The sequence below is a fragment of the Pygoscelis adeliae genome, unplaced genomic scaffold (genome assembly GCF_000699105.1).
Source record: "Pygoscelis adeliae isolate BGI_AS28 unplaced genomic scaffold, ASM69910v1 Scaffold77, whole genome shotgun sequence".
NCBI lineage: Eukaryota > Metazoa > Chordata > Aves > Sphenisciformes > Spheniscidae > Pygoscelis > Pygoscelis adeliae.
Genome location: NW_008825216.1, coordinates 1729905 through 1751795, shown reverse-complemented (window position 1 = coordinate 1751795; position 21891 = coordinate 1729905). Strand labels below are relative to the sequence as shown.

Here is a 21891-nt window from a genome sequence, read left to right as displayed (position 1 = left end):
GACCATGTAAAGAAACACTATTCTGTTAGTGTAACCTACACGGAAATTGTGTGTTAGGTGATGTGTGAATTCACGAAGTTACAGGCCAGAGCCTGATTTGCATGGATGACACTGGATCATAGGATCATGTCATGGTCCAGCCCCCGAGCAGCGGCCCCCCTGGCCAGCTTTCCCCCAGTTTATGTACTGAGCATGACGTCACATGGTATGGAATGTCCCCTTGGGCAGTTTGGGTCAGCTGTCCTGGCTGTGCCCCCTCCCAGCTCCTTGTGCACCTCCAGCCTTCTCGGTTGGCAGAGCATGGGAAGCTGAGAAGTCCTTGACTGGTTTAAGCACTACTTAGCAACAACTAAAACATCGGTGTGTTATCAACATTACTCTCATCCTAAATCCAAACCACAGCACTGTACCAGCTACTAAGAAGGAAATTAAACCTATCCCTGCTGAAACCAGGACAGATCAGCATTTGCACCGTTACCATGTCAGCCAGACAATTACAGCAGTAACCTGTATCAGAAGCTGCTTGTGACTGTCAAAGACAAGCTGCGAACGCACATGGCCAGAGGAAGCTAGATGATAGTGTCTGTGTTACTAGTCTGTCAGCTGGGTCGTTTGAAAAGGATGCAGCGTTTTGGACTGCCACTACTGCATGTTGTGGCTATAGGCAGTGCCTACTTTTCATACACACTCTGGTGACAGTATTTTGGCAGGAACTTAAACATCTTTTGACAGAATATCTTGCAGAAGATCTCTGTTAGGGATGTAAGAAATAAAGATGCCACCTTTATTGGCAAAATACTGCTTCTGATTTAGGAAGACCAAATGCCAGAAATCTCTGGAGCTGGGAGGAGTACATTTACGATGTACTTCCCCCATTTTTGCACTGGCAAAATCTATAGGTCAAAGTGCAAGATAGTACTAAATTAAATGGTCCTTTGCTATGACCCAGTATGGCTGCTCATTTGTCCATAGAATTATAATTTCTTTATTAAGCTTTTATGTTGTCCTTGATATTTTTCTTTTCCTCTTTTAATGGATAATACTTTCTCTATGCTAAAAAGACGCGATCTGCATTTGTAGTTGAGGCAAATGGTCATCATACTACTGCATTAAGTGGTTGATTTTCATCTCTACCTTAAGTGTCTCTGCAGGTCAATAAATACTAAAATACGTTTTCCTGTTTCACTGGTTGACTTGCAGCATGAAAGCTTAAGATTTCTGGCTTTTGAGATGTCCTCTTCTCCCACCTCATAGCTTTTTTTTCCCCACTATGACTTTTTACGCTACTTTCCCACATTGGTTTTTCGAACTACATTTATTCTCTGACTAGAAGGGAAAGACATTATTATCATTATTTGCCATAATGAATTGCCTTCTTTCCAATTCTGAAACCCTGAAGAAAAGACCAAATATGGTTTCAGTCTCTGTCTTTGGAGATACACTGCTTTAAAAATTAAAAATCTTCATAACTGCAGGTCTGTGTATGATATGTTTGCTTCTGGAGGTTGCTCTGCATGAAATTCACTAAATTCTTCTCAATTAGCTGTCTGAAAATAAGATTTGAACTACTGTTATTGTATCTAATGCAATCACCATGTTGCTTGAGTAGTCTAATTTTTATTATTACTGTTTCAGTATACTCATGTCCAGTCTTGACTAGTAATACAGTCAAGGTGGGTAATGCAGCGTGGGTGAATTTTGGGGATCTGTGAAATAATTGCAGGGAAGAGTAGGGTTTAATTTTTGTTGGTAACAGATTTCTAAGAAAAACCCACTCCAATGGGACCACTAGTTACATCTGCCTTCTTGGAATGTACTTTTGAATGTCATCCAGCTGATGAGAGCTGTAGGTAAAGCCTGATTCTTACTGCTCAAGTGTCTCAGCTGCTGGCAAAGAACTACAGAGCACAAATCAAGTATATGGCATGTGATGTAAGGATTTTTCTTTTTTTTTGCTTCCAGTCTGTCTTTGCTCTCTGCTGTGAAACCTCAAGAATTCTTTAACAAATGAAAGGCAAACTCAATAACACCTCTGGGTATCAAAATGCAGTCCAAAAGTGTGATCCCAAATTAATATTTTGGAACTAGAATTTCTAAGCATTTAAAAATTATTTTTATTTTAGCTCTCTTTCACTTGAAAAGCTCTAATAGCTCCATAGCACTGAAGAACTATTTTTATTTGAAGGATGCCTTTTCAGGGTTCTTGGCCATCTTTTTACAACTGTGTGGTACACTGTAGTTATATGATTCTGAATGACCTGGTCCTTGTGCATCTATACCTTTACAGTGTTATGGGCAATTGTCAAGTCTTTTAATTTTTTTAAATACTGTTTTTGCTTTGTTCAGTTTTCATACTTTATTTTTCATACCAATGAGCTTTTCTTAAAAATTTGCAGACATGCCAGTGCATTTAAAATAATTCCTGATATTTTTTTCAACTGCAGGTTCCACTGGTTATTTTTAAGAGAGAAAAGGAAGTGGCAAGGAAATTGGAATTTGATGGGCTGTATATAACTGAACAGCCATCAGAAGATGATATTAAGGGACAGTGGGATAGACTTGTAATCAACACGCAGTGAGTTTTTACCTACTCTGTCTCTCTATAGCTTTGCAAGGAATTGTTCTTCAATCTCCACAATTATGTAGTTGATCATCCAGCTTGTCTGAAATAAACAATTGTGAGGGATATATTTCTAGCAAGGATATACAAAATATTTCAGGCACCTGTTATGCTAATGTTTACTATTACTTTTTAATCTTATTCATTCCCAGGTTTTTGCTTTAAAATTATTTCTGTTCCATAAAAGAAAAAAAATTGCAATTAATTTCTTTTGGCAAGCACAGTGATGATTGTGTATTGCTGTCAGTTTGAGAGTGAACTGTGCTTTGCATCCTTTTAGTGTCTCTTGAAGGCTCTCCTTTAGGAACATGTTTAAAGTCCCAACTCTCTGCCTGGAGGGACTGTGTGAGATCCAACTGCTTTAGAACCCTATCTGCAGGCTTCGGCTCTGCTGCTCTTTCCCAGCCACATTGACATGGTAGGCTGAACACCACTTGGCAACTTTCATTCCAGTGACTTCACAAATGACTAGCTGGCGATAGCAATAACAAAAGAGCCTCTTAGAAACAAAATCAGTATGTAATTTTTATGACATCTTAGTAACTACTGAATCTTCTCATGATTGTCTAAACCATAATCTTGTTTATCTGTGTTTTCCAGGTCTTTTCCAAATAACTATTGGGACAAATTTGTGAAAAGAAAGGTAAGGCTTATTTTTAAAAATATATATGAAATTAAAATAAAGTTTTAATGGATATTTATTTTCGTGTTTGAAGAAATACGGACAGCACTTCTTTGAAATATAACTTTGATTCAGCGTAGATTTCCGTATTTACCATTTTAAAATACACAAAATTCCTTACTCACCTCATGCTTACAACTATTTTTGTGTGGTTTGGATAGTTATTCTTTCAAACTTTTTCTACATACACCTTGTTGTATAAAACAGGAATTCAAATACATTCATGAAATTCTGTGGAGAATTTCTGTGTACACTTGTATGTATATTGCAACATATGTAAATTGTTTTGTCTGTGTGTATTTATGCATTCACCTCCATGCACACAGAATACGGAGTCCCTCACCCAGGAGAGGGTTAGAGAGGAATTTAATAAGAAGATAGGACAGATTGAGATGTTTAGGCACAGGGCATAGTCAGACAACTGTACTGACCAGCAAACTGTATACATGCATCTGGCCCTTTCTGTCCCTTACCACTCTCTTTTCCCACACCTGTTCCTCCCCAAATCACCTAAATCCATCCCTTTTCCCACCTTTGCTTCCTCCTTATAACATCCAATAATAAGTTCTATGCAATCCCCAAATGCTTGTCCTTCGCCATCCCATAAAGTATCCCACATCCCTTGGCAGTAATCCTCTTACTCTGAAAGGGGATCTGGAGAGCTACTCCCAATGACTCATCTTGATGGGTTTCGCACCTGGACAGGGGCTGAGGCTTTCCTGGGACAGCCCTGGAGGGACCAGGCAGGGTGTCCATTCACTGGGAGTCTGTAATTTGGGTTCCTGCCTGCCGTTGTGCCCCTGTGCTCTGCTAGGCTTGAGGAGATGGGCCTTTAATGGGCTGATGGCTCCTGTGATGGGCCTGGGAGTAGCTGGGCGGGGTATTCTTCGGACTCTCCCCCAGCCAGTGTATCTCTGTGGTCTTTTGTGGGTGTGCAGATGAGCTTTTATTGCATAACCTAACAATCTCTCTCTCTCAAAAATAGTCCTCCGTATGCAGAGACTGTTGAAGTTAATTTCTTATGAACATTATGTCAAATGTTTTCTCAGCTTGCTCTTAGAAAATAAATGTTGTGTATGTACCATAGCTTACAACAAGAATAATCATCTTAGTGCGTTTGGTCACAATTGAAAAAGGGTGTTTATGTTGTTGGATCAGATTTACCCCTCCTTCACACCATTTAATGCCAATCTTAAATCACACTTTTGGAAACATGTCTTTTTAAATACTAGTTGCTCTTCTGCTTCATAACAGTTTTAGGTCAACCTGTCTAAAAAATGCTTTGAGTTGTGTATTCATTTTGCTGTTGAAAGTATTTTTTTACATATTTGAAGTTGTTAGATACATATTTCTATCTGTCTATCTAAGCAAAGAGGAGGGAGTAGCTCACATAGAGTACTCAAGAAAGAAAATAAAATTCTATATGGCTTCTGTCAATGTAGGTCAAGGAAGGTTCCTATTGAAAGGAGCATGATTTTAAATTGTGTGGAAGGTTTTGTACTTTATCTTTGGCTGAGGAACTGTTCTGCATAGATCTAAGTGCCTTCAAATACACTATTTTGCAAAGAATGTTTTCTTTTATATATATTAATATTTTTATATACATATACTTAAATCCCCAGCCTAGTGAATGATCCACAGTCATGAAGCACTGTTTTCACACATGTGACAAAGAAGGCTTGTCTCTAAAAATCTGCAAAAATATCAATAAAGATTTAAAGCGTTGCGTATTAGTAAAGCTGGTGAAATACCACATCACCTGCAGGAGTCATTCAGTTATGATCTTGTTATCAAAAATTTTGTATTTCTTTGAGTATTCTTTTGAAAATGAGAAGAACCAGATAATATTTAAGAAGGAGCTGTGTGTTCAGTGAGAATGAGAGCAAGTAAGTGTTCATTTCCAGAAAAGTTTATTATGAACATGTTAAATTTTGTAAGAAAGAGATGGGGGATAGTTTGAGTTCACTGAAAATCATTTTTAGCTGTAACTCTGTTCAAGATCTTTTGATTCCTAAATATTCTGTATGTATTATAGTTTCATCGCATTATTAACTAACAGAAATAAGGTCACAAAATTATGCAATGGAGCTAGTTAATAAGTAAGGATATTTTTCACAACTATTTCAATGTGAAATACTTCCCCTTAAAAGAAAAATAAAAAATCAAAAATTCCCCATCAAGACATTCAGGTTATTTAAAAAAACTTTTTAAACAGAATAAATATGTTTGGTTTGTTTTTTTTTCTTAAAAGGAATAACTAGTAAGGGTCAAATGTCTTTGAGAAATCTTATTTTAATCAGAGCTTTTCACATAGCTAGGATATTCAAAACCTCTCTTTCCTGTGTGACCTCACAGTGTATTTTTTTTCTGTCAGTGAGGATATTGATTTAGTTATTCCCCTTCTGCAGGGTTGCTTTCCACTTCCTGTTTTCATTTAATGAGTAGGAACACCTTATCTTTGACAGCCACCTCTTGCCTCTATTGAATTGATTGCAACTGAGCAGAAAAAAAATATTACTGACTGATATGATAGACAGATGGAAACAAACAGATGAAAAAGATCGTCTGTGTTAAACCTCTTGTCTTCAGAAACCAGGCTAAAAGGCAGCTGGTCTACCCAACTGATTCTCTTGAATATTCCTCCTAACTTTAGGTCATGGATAAATATGGTGAGTTCTATGGCCGTGACAGGATCAGTGAGTTACTAGGAATGGACAAAGCTGCTCTGGATTTTAGCGATGCTCGAGAAAAGAAGAAACCAAAGAAGGATAGCTCCTTATCTGCTGTGTAAGCATTTGCTTCTGGTTTGTTTGTGTGAATGTTTTTTTTTTTGTTTGGGTTTTTTTTTTTGGTTTGGGTTTTTTTGTAAGTTAAAATCAAGCATTCAAGGTTTGTCATTCAGCTTTGAATTTTCTTGTTGCTCTTTTATGTATAGCTATATAAGATAAATCAGTTCTTAAGTTGAATGATAGAGTGATTTTATTTCATTATAGACAACATATATGCAGGACTTCACTGTTTTTTGTGTATGAAGATTTCATTTAGTACACAGCTGCTTGAATGCATCACATTCCCACTGTTTTGATAGTGTCATTACAACTGGGCTAGAAACTCCTTTTCATAGTTCTCTCAGTTCAGCTCAGCTGGAAAGAATGGGCTAAGTTGGCACTGTGTGTTCTGACTGTAAAGAAATGATAGAATAAATGTGATACTAATAGTGACCAGTAAAATCTAGGAAGTTGGATGATTAGTTTTCACATCTTTTTATAATTTGTTTTCCCTAAACTGTGTATTTGCCTATCATCTGAGAGACAGACCTGAAAAAAAGCCCCAGACATTCATTTTCCTTCTTAGGGAAGGGACATCCTCAGTTTTTGTAAAGCACTGCAAAAATGTTTTTTCCAGTTCTGCGTTACAAAACAAGATATTCAGATAGAAAGAATATATTTTAACAGATGAACTTTTAATGCTACAGGGATTCTAATGTAAGGGTTTATTTATAGCTTTCTTTAAAAGCAACGTTTTATCAATGGGTTTGGCAAGGATTATATGAGGTAGACAGTGAGACCACTAGTAGATTAGAATTGCATTGAAGCAAGGGCTGATTTTGTAAAGATGGATCTTTAACATCCATCTTTTGTAAAGATGGATAAATAAACCTGGAGTCCATCTAAACAATCAATCAGGTACAGTGTGAAGGCCCAAGGACTCTGTGGTATTGCGATACTAAATAAAATTTAATATTGTGGCAGAAGTACTTTCCAGAATACTTTCTTACCTGCTGTTTTGCTGCTGGATTATAGTAGGACCCATGATTGAGTTTAGAAAAAAATTTTTGATTTCTATTGCCTTTATTATTGGTATAAAAAGAAAATGAAACTACTTTCCCTTCCCTGTGTGCTCATGACTCATATTTGGGAAGAAATTTGAAATAATGTTTCTGTGAATACTCTTGACAAAACAGACCAGAATGAAGCAGTTGGAGAAGGCTGGTGAAATACTTAATTTCAGAATCAGGCCTGAAGGATGCTAGTTTTTTTGTTACATCTCTAACATCTACTCCATGTAAAATACATTAAAAAAAATAAAATTATGACCTCATCTGTCTTTCATGTTCTCCCTGGAGAAATCATTCCATGCTTATAACAGATGAATATGCTGTGGGAAAATAAACAACTGTGACAGAAGTTTACAGAACCATTTGCATAAAATTCATATGCTTCAGGAAGGTACATGTATCCACTTTTTACCAGTTTCAAAAATGAACATTAATGAAGCTACTAAAACTTAGGCATATTCCAGATTCATCATTTGAAATATATTTACAGTGCAATGAAGATAGAGGTGGGAAAAGCACTGGAGCTGAACCCTTACTGCACCACTTTTGGGCAAAAAAGTGGAGAATGGTATGACCTGGTGCAGATCCCAGCTCTAGTGCCTCTGCTTCTGCATGTGCCAGCAGCAGGTGGCCCAGACTGAGGGCCTAGATACCTATAAATCTCTCAACACAGAAGGGAAATGCAGCATGTAGCATTTCCATTCCCAATACAAATGAGCCAGGTTTTTCTTCTGTATCCTCAACCCCTAGCTCCTACTGTTTCTTCCCCTTTCCTGTCGGCAAATAACCTGGGATTCCCTTCCATCTGTCTTTCTGCAAGGGAATTGGAGCACTCTACTTGCAAGTGACCATGCTTCTTCAGAAGCTACTGTCTGTCCCACTGATATACTGCATAAAAAAAATCCTCAGTGTACTGTTATATTTTAACTCTGTAAGAGCCATTCAGCTTATGGATGCAGTCTTGAGTATTTTTTAAGTATATATATTTAAATTTATAAATATGTATTTAAATATTTAAATAATTATTTAAATATATTGCAGTATTACTTAAATATAACCAGCTAAGGAGGATGATGCAGTTAGAGCTTTACCGTAGATTAGACAGTAAAGGTAGATAAAATTTGCGCACTGGGATTGAGACAGTGCACTGTTTTTCCATTAAGTTTCCCTTCTGGGGTGGATGGTGTTAAACTAGCTGCAGCATGGATGAAGTATATTTGAGAGAACTATATGAAATACACAAAGATGAAAGTTATTTATCAGAGGTGTCATAGTGAGGATTACCTCTCAGTCCCTTTACCTTCCTAACTGCTGTTGGTTCTGCAGTCATTAGTCTAGTCACTGTCAATAGAAGAGGCAGCTGAGGCTCAAGCATCTGCAGCAATCGGTGACATAAGGCTAATTTGGGGGAAAATAAGCAGGGCTTCTGTTGAATGCTTACGTGGTAGAAGAATTCTTCCCCTTTCAAGAAGAGAAAAATGTAAATAATTTTCTCCTGCAAGATGTGAGGTTTCCATAGTTTGACGAGAAGATAAACCATATCATAAATGTGAAGTGTACAAAGAATGAGTGCAGTTGGCCTCAGAATGTGAAAGAGGTTAAAAGGTCTTATTCTTCCTTGTCATGAGAAACAATAACCTAGGTTTTGAAAAGATTCTGAAGCATGTAACCCCCTTGTTAGTAATGTAGTATCCTGGAGAACAGTATTGACCCTGATAAACTGGTAGATTTTTCCGTCGGGTGACAGCCTGCCTTTTGCCCATAATGGCTGCTGAAAAAGTAAGGGATTTTTTTTTTCTACACCTGAAGTCCCAAGATTTAATACCTGATATGATGTCACCACAGGATTTACAAACCTGTGGATGTGCCTATTTGTCCAAATAGAAGTGTATATCTGCAAGTGGGTAGTGGCTTCAGCTTTCATGGTTGAGAGGCAGGCATAGTTCCCGTTAAATGTATAATGTCCAAATTCCCAGCCTGTTCCATTGAGAGGAATGATGCATATGTGGGAAACTCAACTTCAAGCCTTTCCACTTATGGATGATACCTCCTCCTTCGATTATTGACTTGGGAATCTTAAGCCTAGTGGATCCTTGCAGAGGCTTTGTGTAGGATACCTTAAAGTAATAATCTATTCTATGTGTTGTATCTCCAAGGCAGACAGATAACTTAAAGACAACGAGTAACTCATTGTTTTGTTTTGTTTTGTTTCGGTTCAATGCTTTCTTTTTGTAATGGTCAACTGGCACCATCCTCTGTAACATATCACCTGCTGATGTTGTTCAGTGCCTAGCACAAAAGGAGCACTATTTCGACACAGTGCAATAAAAACGATAATATGTCTGACCCAGTTGACCAATTAATAATAAATGTTTCTAATCTGATGGGATGCTTTCTATTATACAAATAGTAACATTAACAGAAGATCTTTCTAAGCACCTACATTGAAACTCATTAATTGGTAAGAATGATCATATCTTCATTAATGGTTTTTCTTATCGCTTTAGAAAGATGTGTCATCGTTATGAACTGTTTTCTCTGTTATATTAGCCTCCTGAAACAACCTGAAAGAACCTTTAACAGAAAATTTCAGCGTCTGCTAAGAAAGTTAATGTGAAGAGCTAACTAATTAAAAGTGACTCTTCCCAGTTTTCATTTGTCTGTCATTTTGGAAAAAGGTTAAATGCTGCTGCAAGGCTATTTCTCAGTTTGAACTTAAAGTAGTGATAGTTGCTCCTCAGCTGGCAATGCCCTATAGCTGCTCTGAACAGCTATGATGTACAAACATTAAAATGATTCAGGCTGAAAAGTTCAGAATTTTCTGATTCCAGTTAACATTAGTATCATTTGATTGCCTGAGGATTTTTTTTTTTAAAGGGAAGAATAACTTTTGAAAACCTACTCCGTTATACCTGGAATAGCTGAATGCAGTAGGCCTTAAGAAAGACGCTGTAAAAAGTCTGGGTGTTGTTGAAGGTGATGATATACTAGTGCAGGTTGCAGTCAAAAGTAATACAGGCAATTTCTCACAATTTTCCTATCGTTTATTCACATTGTGCGTTCTTACCCTGTGCCATCATCATTCACTGTCGCTAAACTCAGCTACTACAACTACAGTACTACAGTGTATGACAACATGTTCAATGGTGCAGAAAGAAGTCAAATAAAAATTCATTCAGACTAGGAAATTAATCCAATATAATACTAACTAATGATATTCCAAGGGAAACTTGAAACCATACTGTTACTTTTTGATTCACAGCTGTAGCGCTTAATTTTTATATGACCTCATATTCTTTTAAGTCTTTGAGCTACTTGATCAAGGTAGTGAGCAGAAATAAAAAGGAGAATGCAGTATTATGCACGTTATTATCGCTTTGCTATCCGTATCAGACTTTAAAAAATGAAGGCATGGAAAAATGAACAGTTCCTTTTTCCATATAGGTCAATATTCACATTATTTTTAGGAGCTCTACAGGTATTGCTGTTTGTAAAATATGAAATCATCAAATTAAATTGACTAGAGATGAGTTCCCTGGTGCTGGGGTTTTTTTGCCATTTCATGAGAGGGTATCCTGCCTGTCCATAAGCAATCCTGTCCATGGTGTTTCATACGAAAAACAAATATAGTTATGAATAGATGGAATGTAGTCACAAGAATATGCCTGGCACTAGAAGTGAGTGGTATTGGGTCAGAATAAAGTAAGAAATTAACTTGATGCAATAATATTTTCAGAAATAAATTTCAAGAAGTTTTAGTTCATTTTACCACCTCAATATGTTATTGAACAATATTTGAATGAGAAATACTCTTAACATTTTTTACCTTTTTTTTTTTTTTTTCCTTCTAGGACAGAGTTTTCTATAAATTCTAATTTCTTTAGTAACTCAAATTTGAGGCTAGAAAATTTTCTTAGAACTTGGGGTTGACGAAAATGGTATCAGCAGCTCTGAGCTGTGCTAGACTGTTGTTGGAGAAGCCATTTGATTGTTCAAGAGGCATTCCTAGCTTTAGTGAAATGGCAGCATGCTAGATTTGTGTCGTGGTTTAACCTCAGTCGGCAACTAAGCACCACGCAGCCGCTTGCTCACTCCCCCCACACCCCGGTGGGATGGGGGAGAGAATTGGAAAAGCACAAGTGAGAAAAACTCGTGGGTTGAGATAAAAAGTTTAATAATTGAAATAAAATGATAATGATAATAATATGATAATAATACACAAAGCAAGTGATGCACAGTACAATTGCTCACCACCCGCCGACCGATGCCCAGCCAGTCCCCGAGCAGCGGCCCCCCCCGGCCAGTTTTCCCCAGTTTATGTACTGAGCATGACGTCACATGGTATGGAATGTTTCTTTGGCCAGTTTGGCTGTGCCCCCTCCCAGCTCCTTGTGCACCTGCAGCCTTCTCAGTCGGTAGAGCATGGAAAACTAGAAAGTCCTTGGCTAGTGTAAGCATTACTTAGCAACAACTAAAACATCGGTGCCTTATCAATTTTGTTCCCATCCTAAATCCAAAACACAGCACTGTACCAGCTACTAGGAAGGAAATTAGCTCTATCCCTGCCGAAACCAGGACAATTTGTCTTTGAGTACTCTATGGTATCTGGAGCATAGCACAGTTTGGGGACCTTTGAGACTAGCCTGATTCTAATAATTTCTTTCAAGATATGAATGTGAATTTTGTCATGGATGCATCTTTCCATTCCCGTAAACTTGAAAGCCTGTTAGAAAAAAAACTTGCAGCTTTTATTTCTCTAGTGTATGTAGTTTGTTTGTTATACAAATATCATCCCTGCAATCCTAATCAGACAGTAAATGTCACCCGGTGACTATGGCCTGCGTCACCATGGAAGAAACTCAGGTGAAACCTTAGGCTTTCATTTCTACAGAGTTGCTGTCTACTACAAAGGGAATAACGAAGCAAAACCAATTGCTGACCGTGCCATCAATGTGCCTAGTAATCTGTGATCAACTCTTATTCTTTAAAAAAGTTTCATGCCATTCTTATGAGACGTTTCAGATCTGTTAACATAGTAATTTGTTGCTTTTGCATAGGTTAAAAAAAAAAAACCCAAATGAAATGGTAAAAAAGAAAATTAAAGTCTGTTGAATCTTGTTTAACCAGGTAATATACTCTAGAATTCACCATTAGCCTTTGTGCTTATGTTAGTTTTGACTTTACAGAGCATTAATAATATATTTGTGCTCTTTTACCTGCTCTGAGCTAAATGTATAGTCGTGTGGAGGTTCGGTGAAGGCAGAAAAGTATAATTGACTGTGAATAAAGGGTAAAAAAAAACCCAAATGAGTTACTGTATCATCTAAAAGTTTTCTGCATAGAAGTAAAATGGATGTATGAAAGATCTGCCATGTGTAAATTTGAGAGCAAGTGTCAAATCTTTCATAAATCAGAAAAAAATCTACTACATTTCTTCTGTTTTTCCCTTTTTGTTCAAGTAGACTAATACACTTCAGAAGGAAAACTGAATTCTTAATTAAAATAGGCTGTGGACTATTTAGAGTAGAGGTCTTGATCTAAGTTCGATTTAATGCTCTTTTTCAACTATAGTAGCTCCACTTATATCTATGTAGTGTTTATACTATTATACAGGAGGTTCAACTTGAGTCTTTTGCCTTTTAGTTTTATGTGTAAAAATGGTGTTAATTTTTGGTTGTATTAAGGAGTAATTACTGTTGCATATAATACGAGTAGGAGTTTGGTATTGTGATGGCAAAGTATTCCTTGGGAGTGTAATATTCAAATAAAACTATTACTTTTATGTGGTTAGTGGCTCTGGCTATACAAGTAAGAATTTTGGAAGTCAGACCTCGGTAGACCAGAGTTTAATTCTTGGTATTCCATCTAAGGCCTCAGGTAAGTCAATATAAACATCTGGCACAGAAGTACTACGTGCTTTCATATATGGCAGGGGTATGACATCTGCCAGCGTTATTTCTACTTGTTTAGTCAGTGTCGGCAGCTCTTCTCTTTCAAGAACACTGAATTCACTCACATTTTAAGGATAAAAGTAGGACAGATGACATTTTTCATGCTATTATTTATATTTTTCTGAATTGTGATCCAGGTTTAGAATTTTTTTTGTGTCAATATAATACAGATGATCCAAACCTTTCCAAAAAGAAAAAGTCAAAAACTAGAGAGGACAAGATATAGTTACAAGCAAAAATGGTATACATCTTGTTTGGTAAGTTAGTTGTATCACTTCTCTATAGAGGAAAAAAAAAACGCATCAAGCAAATTAGTGGGTTTAATTCTAGTGCAAAAAATGTAGCCTAAAGTTGAGACATTTATTTGTGTTAATAGAGTAAGAGGAGAATTAATACCTAAAGGTTTTAATTAAAGAAATACAAGGGAAAAAATTGGAGAGAATAGTTTACAGTATCAGTCCGTGCAACATAAAGGTTTGTTGAAGACAGGAGAGCGGTACAAGAGGCTAACTGGCTAATATAACAAAACAACAAAAACTGTGGAAGAAACTGGGAGCCCAGACCTGGCCCCAGCACTCCAGGTGTGGCCTTACGAGTGCTGAGTTAGAGAGGAAGGATCACCTCCCTTGACCTGCCGGCAACGCTCCTCCTCACGGAGCACAGGGTACCATTAGCCTTCTTTGCAGTGAGGGTGCATTGCTGCCTTATGCTCAACTTGCAGTCCACCAAGAACCCCAGGTGCTTTTCTGCAAAAACTTTTAATATACATTTCTCTTTCATTCACGTTTATTCCTGGTGTCAGTGGGAAAAGCAAAGGACACAAGCTCTGAGATTCATTTCACCTACTTTGTCTGTCTTTAATGTCATCTAATTGTATCACCCAAGGTATGCTATCATAACTAATGGTAAAGAATTGGCATTTTGGGGTGCAAATTTTCTGACCCTTTATGACAACTTCTTTAGGCTTAGATGGGTTTCATTTAAAAAAACAAAAAATTGCTTTTTCTCCATGGATTATAAAGACAGTTCATTTCACTTATATGTATATGGTAACATTGTAGACATTGATCAGCATTAGGTCTGATGAATCCAAACCAGTATTTATTAATTTGTTTTTTTCTGCTTTTTTTTTTTGGACAGGTCCATTCCACAGTAAAAGTGTGAATTAGAACAAGGTTCTGATGTATTTCAGCTTTTGGAGAAATAGATCAGTTGTTGTCTCCTGTGTTTATGTGACAATACACTTCCTACAGATTGTGTTGCATATTTTCCTATTGTTTTTTGATATAAAAAGCAATTTATTTACTTATTTTTACAGGCTAAATTCCATTGATGTTAAGTATCAGATGTGGAAATTAGGAGTTGTTTTCACTGATAATGTAAGTTTATCAGTATACACACACACACACACACACATATATGTGTATATATTCACCTTGTAAAAAGCAATATACACTTGTTAACCCAAAGTGCTTCAAAGGGAGGTATGAAATACTCTGGATTATATTTAATTTACTACATAGATGAAGAAAATCTTGGAAGCTTAAAAAGACATTGCCAAAATCTTTTCTCAGGTACATAGGTATTAGTCTATAGAACCTCAGTCAATTCCTGCCCCCCTTCTGAAACGCTTTATTCAGGAGCAATAAGCAAGTACTGTGCTGTAGAATTAGAAAACTGACTATATAAATTCCAATTGCCATTTTTCATAAATTTTATGAGCACTCGAATATACCTGGAGCACAGTCAGATTGGTATAGTTAATGTATGTGGAATTGCTAAAATTTTTATCACTGAAACTACTAGTAGGATGTGACACAGAATGAGGCTGATAATTTTTATCAGTTGAAAAAATGAGTCTTTAAAAAAAAAGAATGATAAACAAGACTGTTTAAAATACCTTACAGTTTAAGAAGTCACTCATCATATGATTATTAAAAGTCTTACGATTATTGCTTGCCTAACTGAGCTTATTTTACTGGTGGAAAAAATGGTTGGGGAACAAACAATTTTGGAACTAGGACTGCCAGAGAATGAAACTGTAATCTGACTTTAGTCAGGAAGAATAGAATTATAAGTCTCCAGGTCTACAGACGGCATGATCTGTAAAGAGTTGGAGTTTGTTCAGGATTAGGTTTTTTCTAAGGGAGGGACTGTAATTTCTCTTATAAATATGTACTTGTCTTTAAGTCCAATAAAAATTAAATTATAGAGGAAAAGATGAAATTAACATCTCTAATAGTAGTTAGTAAACTACTTATCTCAAAGATCTCTAGCAAATTCTATGTAAATAAATAATTGTGTTCTATTTAAAGAAAAGCACATTCAATCAATTTCTACCTTTCTTTAGTGTTTTGAATTAGGTTAAAGATAATAACCATGAGTTTTATTTTGTGATGTACTTGTTTTTTCTGTTAGTCTTTCCTTTACCTAGCGTGGTACATGACCATGTCAGTCCTTGGCCATTACAACAATTTTTTCTTTGCTGCTCATCTCCTTGACATTGCAATGGGATTCAAGACATTACGAACTATCCTGTCATCAGTGACCCACAATGGCAAACAGGTATCAACTGTCATATCTTTTCAGCTTTTTTACTTAAGGAGTACACAGGAAAGATCACTTCATGACTTAATTCAGCTGCTCTGCAGATTGACAACGGAATTGTTCTTTCATCATGAAGTTTAGAACTTGGGTCAGTGGGGAAACTAGCCAATGGGATTTATAAGCGTAAGAAAATAGGACTAGGATGTATGGCAGTCTCTAGCTGTTGTAAGCAACTGTGTCATAAAGTTGCTGTTTAAAATTTTTTCAAGATTCATCTAAAGAAAGGTCCATTTGAGACCCAGTTACTCTTTGTTAGAGGACTGTTGGAGAAACTCAGCTTTTTGATAATAAATCTTTTCTTAAAGAAGCTGTAAAATCTGAAATTGTATTTCTGATTTAAGTAAAGGAAATAACTAAGGCTTTCAATTTACTGAGATCTGTTGTAGGAATGGCATTTAACGTAACCTGAGACTTAGTGTTCCTCAAGTCTGATGGCCTTCCTAGTTCAAAGGACCTTTGTAAACAACTTTAATAATACAAAAGCCATCCTTGGTCTGCTTAGAACATCTTCCAGCAAGGCAGCTAATATAATTCTTATTCAAGTGGACTGGGAATGGTAACATAGAGGTCTTCTCTGTTGTGTATGCTTATGTGCTGTTGTAGTAAAGTGGAACTTCAGTTCTGACTTTATACAACGTAGGTGCTTTAGAAGTCTGGTGGCAAGTGCGTTTTGAAATTTATCAGTAGCAAGAAGTTACTTTTCAGGGATTTTGTTTTTATTCTTTTTTGTTTTAAGCAAGTTTGATACTAGAGAAACATAAAATCATTAGGAATGATTTTTTATAAAGACAAAGGGTGATTGATTTAATTTAATTCCAATGCACTGTCCTTGTCAACATTTTTTAAGAACTAATACACATTTTAATGGACACAGTTTATATTTCAAAATAGCCAGTGAAGCACATGACATATAGAAGACTCTTAAGTATGAACTCATCTTGACAAACTTGTTTTAATTTATGTGGCAAACTTAAGTTTCATTTGTGGAACAAAAATTGTTTCTTGAAAAGTTACAGAAATCAACATACTGCATTTTTTGCCCTTTAAAGAACAGAATTTCTTAAATTCTTCCTTGTGATTTCTTAAAAGAACAAGAAAGTGAAAAATCAGTCTGCACCTAGAAAAAAGTGACTTATTCTACCTTTCAAAAATAGTCCTGAAGTTTTAGCAAATTATCTATGAAGTAAGAGGGTATTATTTATGATAAGGAACTTTTTAGGTCTGGCAGCTATGCAAGTGAAATATCAATTTGCAGGATATTGTAGTTCACTTCCAGCTGCTTTCCATAAAGCTCAAGGCAAAATTTTAATGCTGCAGTTGAGCAGTGGAGTATTTGTTGCTGCTTCTCCGAGGTAGATATTAAAATATTAGGAACAGTTTGTTTTATATGTGCTTTCATAGATATAAACAAAAATTGTTTCAGTATTAAATTAGTAGAAATAGTATATTGCAATTATATAATAGGTGATACTAAATAGTAGTACTATTATTATTAGGTAGTAAACTTTCAGTTATTTTTGTTTTGATTGTGTGGATTTTAAATTATTCTAATGGATCATTTGATTGTGTATGTATCCACTAGTTTTTGCAAGATTTGTCTTTGTAATTGTGTTTGTAATAGTTTTCCTTCCGAATAAAACAGGTGAAATGCACAATCTTCGCATGAAAATACGCAGATATATTACCAAATATTACAAAGATATGCAAAGAGAGAAAAAAATAAAGAAAGCTTTCCTTCTGCTAGTAGATATAGATTATTGTTACTTTCCTTCTCTTTTGCAAAGAAAACTGTATAGCATAATTCCTTGGTGGTGTTCTATCCACTCTATAATTTTGTCTTCCAGCTTGTCCTAACAGTGGGATTACTGGCAGTAGTAGTATACTTGTATACAGTAGTGGCATTCAATTTTTTCCGCAAGTTCTATAACAAAAGTGAAGATGGTGATATGCCAGACATGAAATGTGATGATATGCTAACAGTAAGTCTTATTTTGCTTTCTGGATTTTTTTCTTAAACTTTTATGTTTTTGTCCTGACCTTCTTGTAATTCCTATTCATACGGTCGTATCATTAGCCAGCAACAGGGAAGACTATAATTGAAGGCAATGGAACAAATATAACAAACATCCCTAACAACTAGATATGCCCTGTGCATATTAAACAAACACATCTGTAAATGAATAGAAGTATTCTTTGCTATAGTTTCTCAAAAAATGAAAAACAACTACAAGCTGTGACACTGAGCTGAGTCAGTTAAAGGGCAGTACTTCTGAATCTGAAGTTCTACAGGCCATTCAGGAGGAGGGTCAGTTATAAGCAAGGACTTTCACAAGTAATTTAGGTACTGAAATGCTTGTTTAAGCTTGGAAATCCATCAGTTTCCCTTAGCATGAATTTCCATGATTATCTTCAATTGGCAATTCTGTTACTGAAATCTCTCCTGTGCTCAGAACCGCTGAAAGTCATTTTGTACTTACTGAGACAGTGCCGGGCTTTACAGCTGTGGATGGTAGGTAGAGCTTAAATCATGAAGAATTTCTTAAGATGCGTTGCCATTAATATCCTTCTAAAAGCAATCATGTACAACAAAGTTAAATATATTTCAGTATGTTACGCAACGTGAATCACTTCCAGGGAACTGACACCATTTAAAAGCCAAATAATTAGGTAAGCTGTGGAAGCAGACTATATGTGTTTATATTTTTGTCCAGTTTGGGACGTTCAGTGCAAGAAAGACATAGATAAACTGGAGCATAAATCAGTGGAGGGCCACTAAATTGTCAGGTGCTGGAGCACTTGCCCTGGGAGGAGAGGCTGAGGGAACTGGGCTTGTTTGGCCTGGAGAAGAGAAAGCTTTGGGGTGGTGGGGAGTGTAAGAGCAGCTCCCCAGTGCCTGCAGAGAGGTTATGGGTAAGACAACTCCAGGCTCTTTACAGCAGTGCATGGCAGGAGACCATGGACGTGAAGTGGAAAAAGGTTTCTGACTGAGGAGAGCCAAGCAGTAAATCAGGTTGCTCAGAGAGGTTGTGCAGTCTCCATCCTTAGGAGGTTGTAACGACCTGACTGGATAAAGACCAGAGCATCTTTGTCTGAGCTTATAGTGGACCCCGCGTGGAGCAGGACTTGGACCAGAGACCTACCGCAGTCCCTTCTGACCTGACCTGCTCTGTAATTCTCTGAAAATACACTTACAAAAGGCTATAATATTGTACAGGAATGAGTTAGAATAACATGTGATATGCTATAAAATCAGGGTCGTCTTTTGTAAAAGCGGTAAGACTTGCAGTGTGATGTTAAAAACAAAAAAGAAAAATAAAAGTACGGAAAATATATTTTTATTTTTAGAAATAGAAAAATAACTTTTAAAACTTTTTAGATAACTAACACTACATTCACTCATTAAGTTAATGATTGACTTTCAATGGTGAAATAAAAGCTATCTCTAAAAATTGTTACATTTTTCAGCCATTGGTCACTCAGCATTGTATGTTGCTGTGTCAATTTCTTACATAAGGGATTTTGGGGGTAAGTGTGGCACAGAAATAAAAGAATTTTATTGGATTTTTTTTTTACAAAAAAAGGATTTTTTTGTATGGTTAGGTTTTAGGAGTTAGTTATTGTTATCGTCATCACTACTTTTTAATAGGGAGTGAGAACCCTGGACCTGTAGTTTGCAAAGCTACTTAAAAAAACAGAACCAATCCTCTGCTCCAGACCTCTGAGAGTGATATCATAATTTTCTATTAAATTATAGCATGATAAACTGGAAATTTTGCATTGTCAGCATCCCACATAACTATACCTATTATACCACTTTTCAGATCATAGTTTCACAGTATTAGTCTCAGACTTTTTCCATCATTAGCCTGTCCTCTGCACAGATATTCTCAAAGTTTTTTGTTTTGTTTTAATTTTTGTTTGAAACACCAAAGATGGGGAAAGTCATTCACTTTTGAGCTAGGAAAGTGGAAAAGGAGATGGCTGTGGTGGTAATGGTATTTCCTATTTGCACATTACTGAAACGATGGTACGTGAATCGTGGTGTGCTGCTGGGCTTAAGATAGTTGAACCTTTGATCTTTTTGAACTGTGACATAATGACAGAACGTGAAATACTGCAGCTTCAGCGGCACGGCAGCATTTCACCTCCCTCAGAATACACATAACCTCAAAGGGGAGAAAAAGATGACTTGACATAGTGTAGTTGCTAGACCATAGACCAGTTGTGCCAATTGCTGAATTTGCAACAATAGGTATTTTTACTTTTAGCTGCAGACAAACTTTGGATCCCTTTGTTTTGTGTTTTCTAGTGCTACATGTTTCACATGTATGTCGGAGTACGTGCAGGTGGAGGCATTGGTGACGAAATAGAGGATCCAGCAGGAGATGAATATGAAATATATCGGATTATCTTTGACATCACTTTCTTCTTCTTTGTGATTGTCATCCTGCTTGCAATTATTCAAGGTATATGTTTGTAACCCATGGTGAGACTGAAAGCATTATTTAGCAGTACAAAGATCTTAGTGCTATGGTGATCACACACCTAAGTTTCAACTAGGACACCAGGGCAGATCATGAAGCACAGATTTATATAGTAAATCACACCCAGCTGGCTTTTACCCATACGCTATTCTTCCTAGTCTCTAAAATCAACAGTGTCTAACTGGATCAGTGGAAACAAAAAAAGCTCTTTGCTGTGAGAATACTGGTGTCACTACAGTTTCTGTCGTCTTATTGCCCTTTCTAAAAGCCTCCTGTAAATGATCAGCAAGAGAAGTGATTAGAAAGTGATTAGAAATCTTGTGGCGTACCTTAAAATTGTCTTTCAGCACAACCCACCCTTTGTGAGCTTATGTGGACAAAATCAGTAGCGGGTGCTGTCAGTATTCCCCCTGCCAGCATCTAATGTTCTTGACTGTCTGGCAAATCTTCAGATTGGTGGTAGTGGTGTGAAAATTGAAACATAGCTTTAAGAGGTTTAATCTTTTCTTACATAAAAACCTCTGTTTGGTGTGACGTCTGTTTACTTGAACAATGTCAAAGAGTAAAGAAAGGTGCTTGATATGAAAACAGCTTTAGTATATCCTGGTTAATGACAATGGAAAGTCAGCTGCCATCAGTTAGCTTCTGAATTTGAGTGAAGCTATTTGATATTGTGGCTTGCTGTTGTAATCTGGATAGTGGATACTGAATTTTGGGACGTCAGGGTTTTTTCTATTACGTTTGTATTAATGACGTTTAATGTTATTACCAAAAGTACTTAAAAGCCCCATCTGTTTACATATTCTACCTTCAAAAGATTGTCAATAATGCCCAGATCATCTTTTATTAAAGTTTGCACAAATTAACAAAACTATATTCTTGATTTTGGAAAAACATGTAATGATTTTTGCTAGGTCCAGTTGCTGTTATAAATAGTGATACCTTATTATTTTCTGTCAGCTAACAATTAGCTAACTTATGATGATTTTAACAGCAGTAAGGATGCTTTCTCACTTCCTACAAGGAAGTTTAGAAGATGACTCTGAGCTTGTGGTAAATTGTTTATAACTCTTACTCAAGCAACAAGTTTTTTAAAGGGCTTGGGGAGGGTGCAAAATTTTTGATAGCCTGAAGTGGCATATCTCGTGCTGTTTGTTTCTTCATTTTGTGAGTGGCTGAAGAGTAGAGGCCTTAGCTGTCAAGCTTCGAGTGTAATTCTCAGCTGGTATTCGTCAGTTTTACAGCACAGTAGTGTCAATAATGATTGTGGAGTTAGTCCTTATTTGTCTCAGTGTAAGCGAAGGGAGAATCATGAAGAATTTATAATCTGAGCCATAGAGCCTGTGGTGGTTTTTCTCCTTCTTTCTGTATCTCCCTGAAATGACCCCTTACTTCTGTAGAGCTCTTACAGTGGAACCTCATACTACATGACAATCATAATGAGAAAGGATGCACAGAGCTCTGGGCCTCTCTGCATCTGCCGTGTAATAAATCCCTGAACTCTGTTAAACGTACGGTAGTATTCTTTCTATAGTAAAGCCTCCATCAGTGTAAAACCACATGCATCTTCATGTACTGAGTGAAGATTAGAGCACTGTGAATAAAACAGAAGTCTGCTTGTCCCATTTTATAATTCCAAATGGTACTGCCAGCCATGTTGCTGGTAGCCATTTTCTTTGACTTGCTCATTTTTCTTCATGTATTGAGTT

At 36.5% G+C, this 21891-nt stretch overlaps 1 protein-coding gene across 1 annotated transcript in view; it reads left to right on the top strand.

The window, feature by feature from the left end:
- Positions 1–21891, top strand: part of RYR2 (ryanodine receptor 2 (cardiac)) — a 338959-nt gene that overhangs the window by 312026 nt on the left and 5042 nt on the right. Inside the window, exons 96-102 of the mRNA XM_009329215.1 lie at positions 2445–2575; positions 3221–3263; positions 5956–6089; positions 14410–14470; positions 15510–15656; positions 17543–17677; positions 20008–20164. Of these exons, the coding sequence (XP_009327490.1) occupies positions 2445–2575; positions 3221–3263; positions 5956–6089; positions 14410–14470; positions 15510–15656; positions 17543–17677; positions 20008–20164 (808 nt within the window). The remainder of the gene's footprint in view (positions 1–2444; positions 2576–3220; positions 3264–5955; positions 6090–14409; positions 14471–15509; positions 15657–17542; positions 17678–20007; positions 20165–21891) is intronic.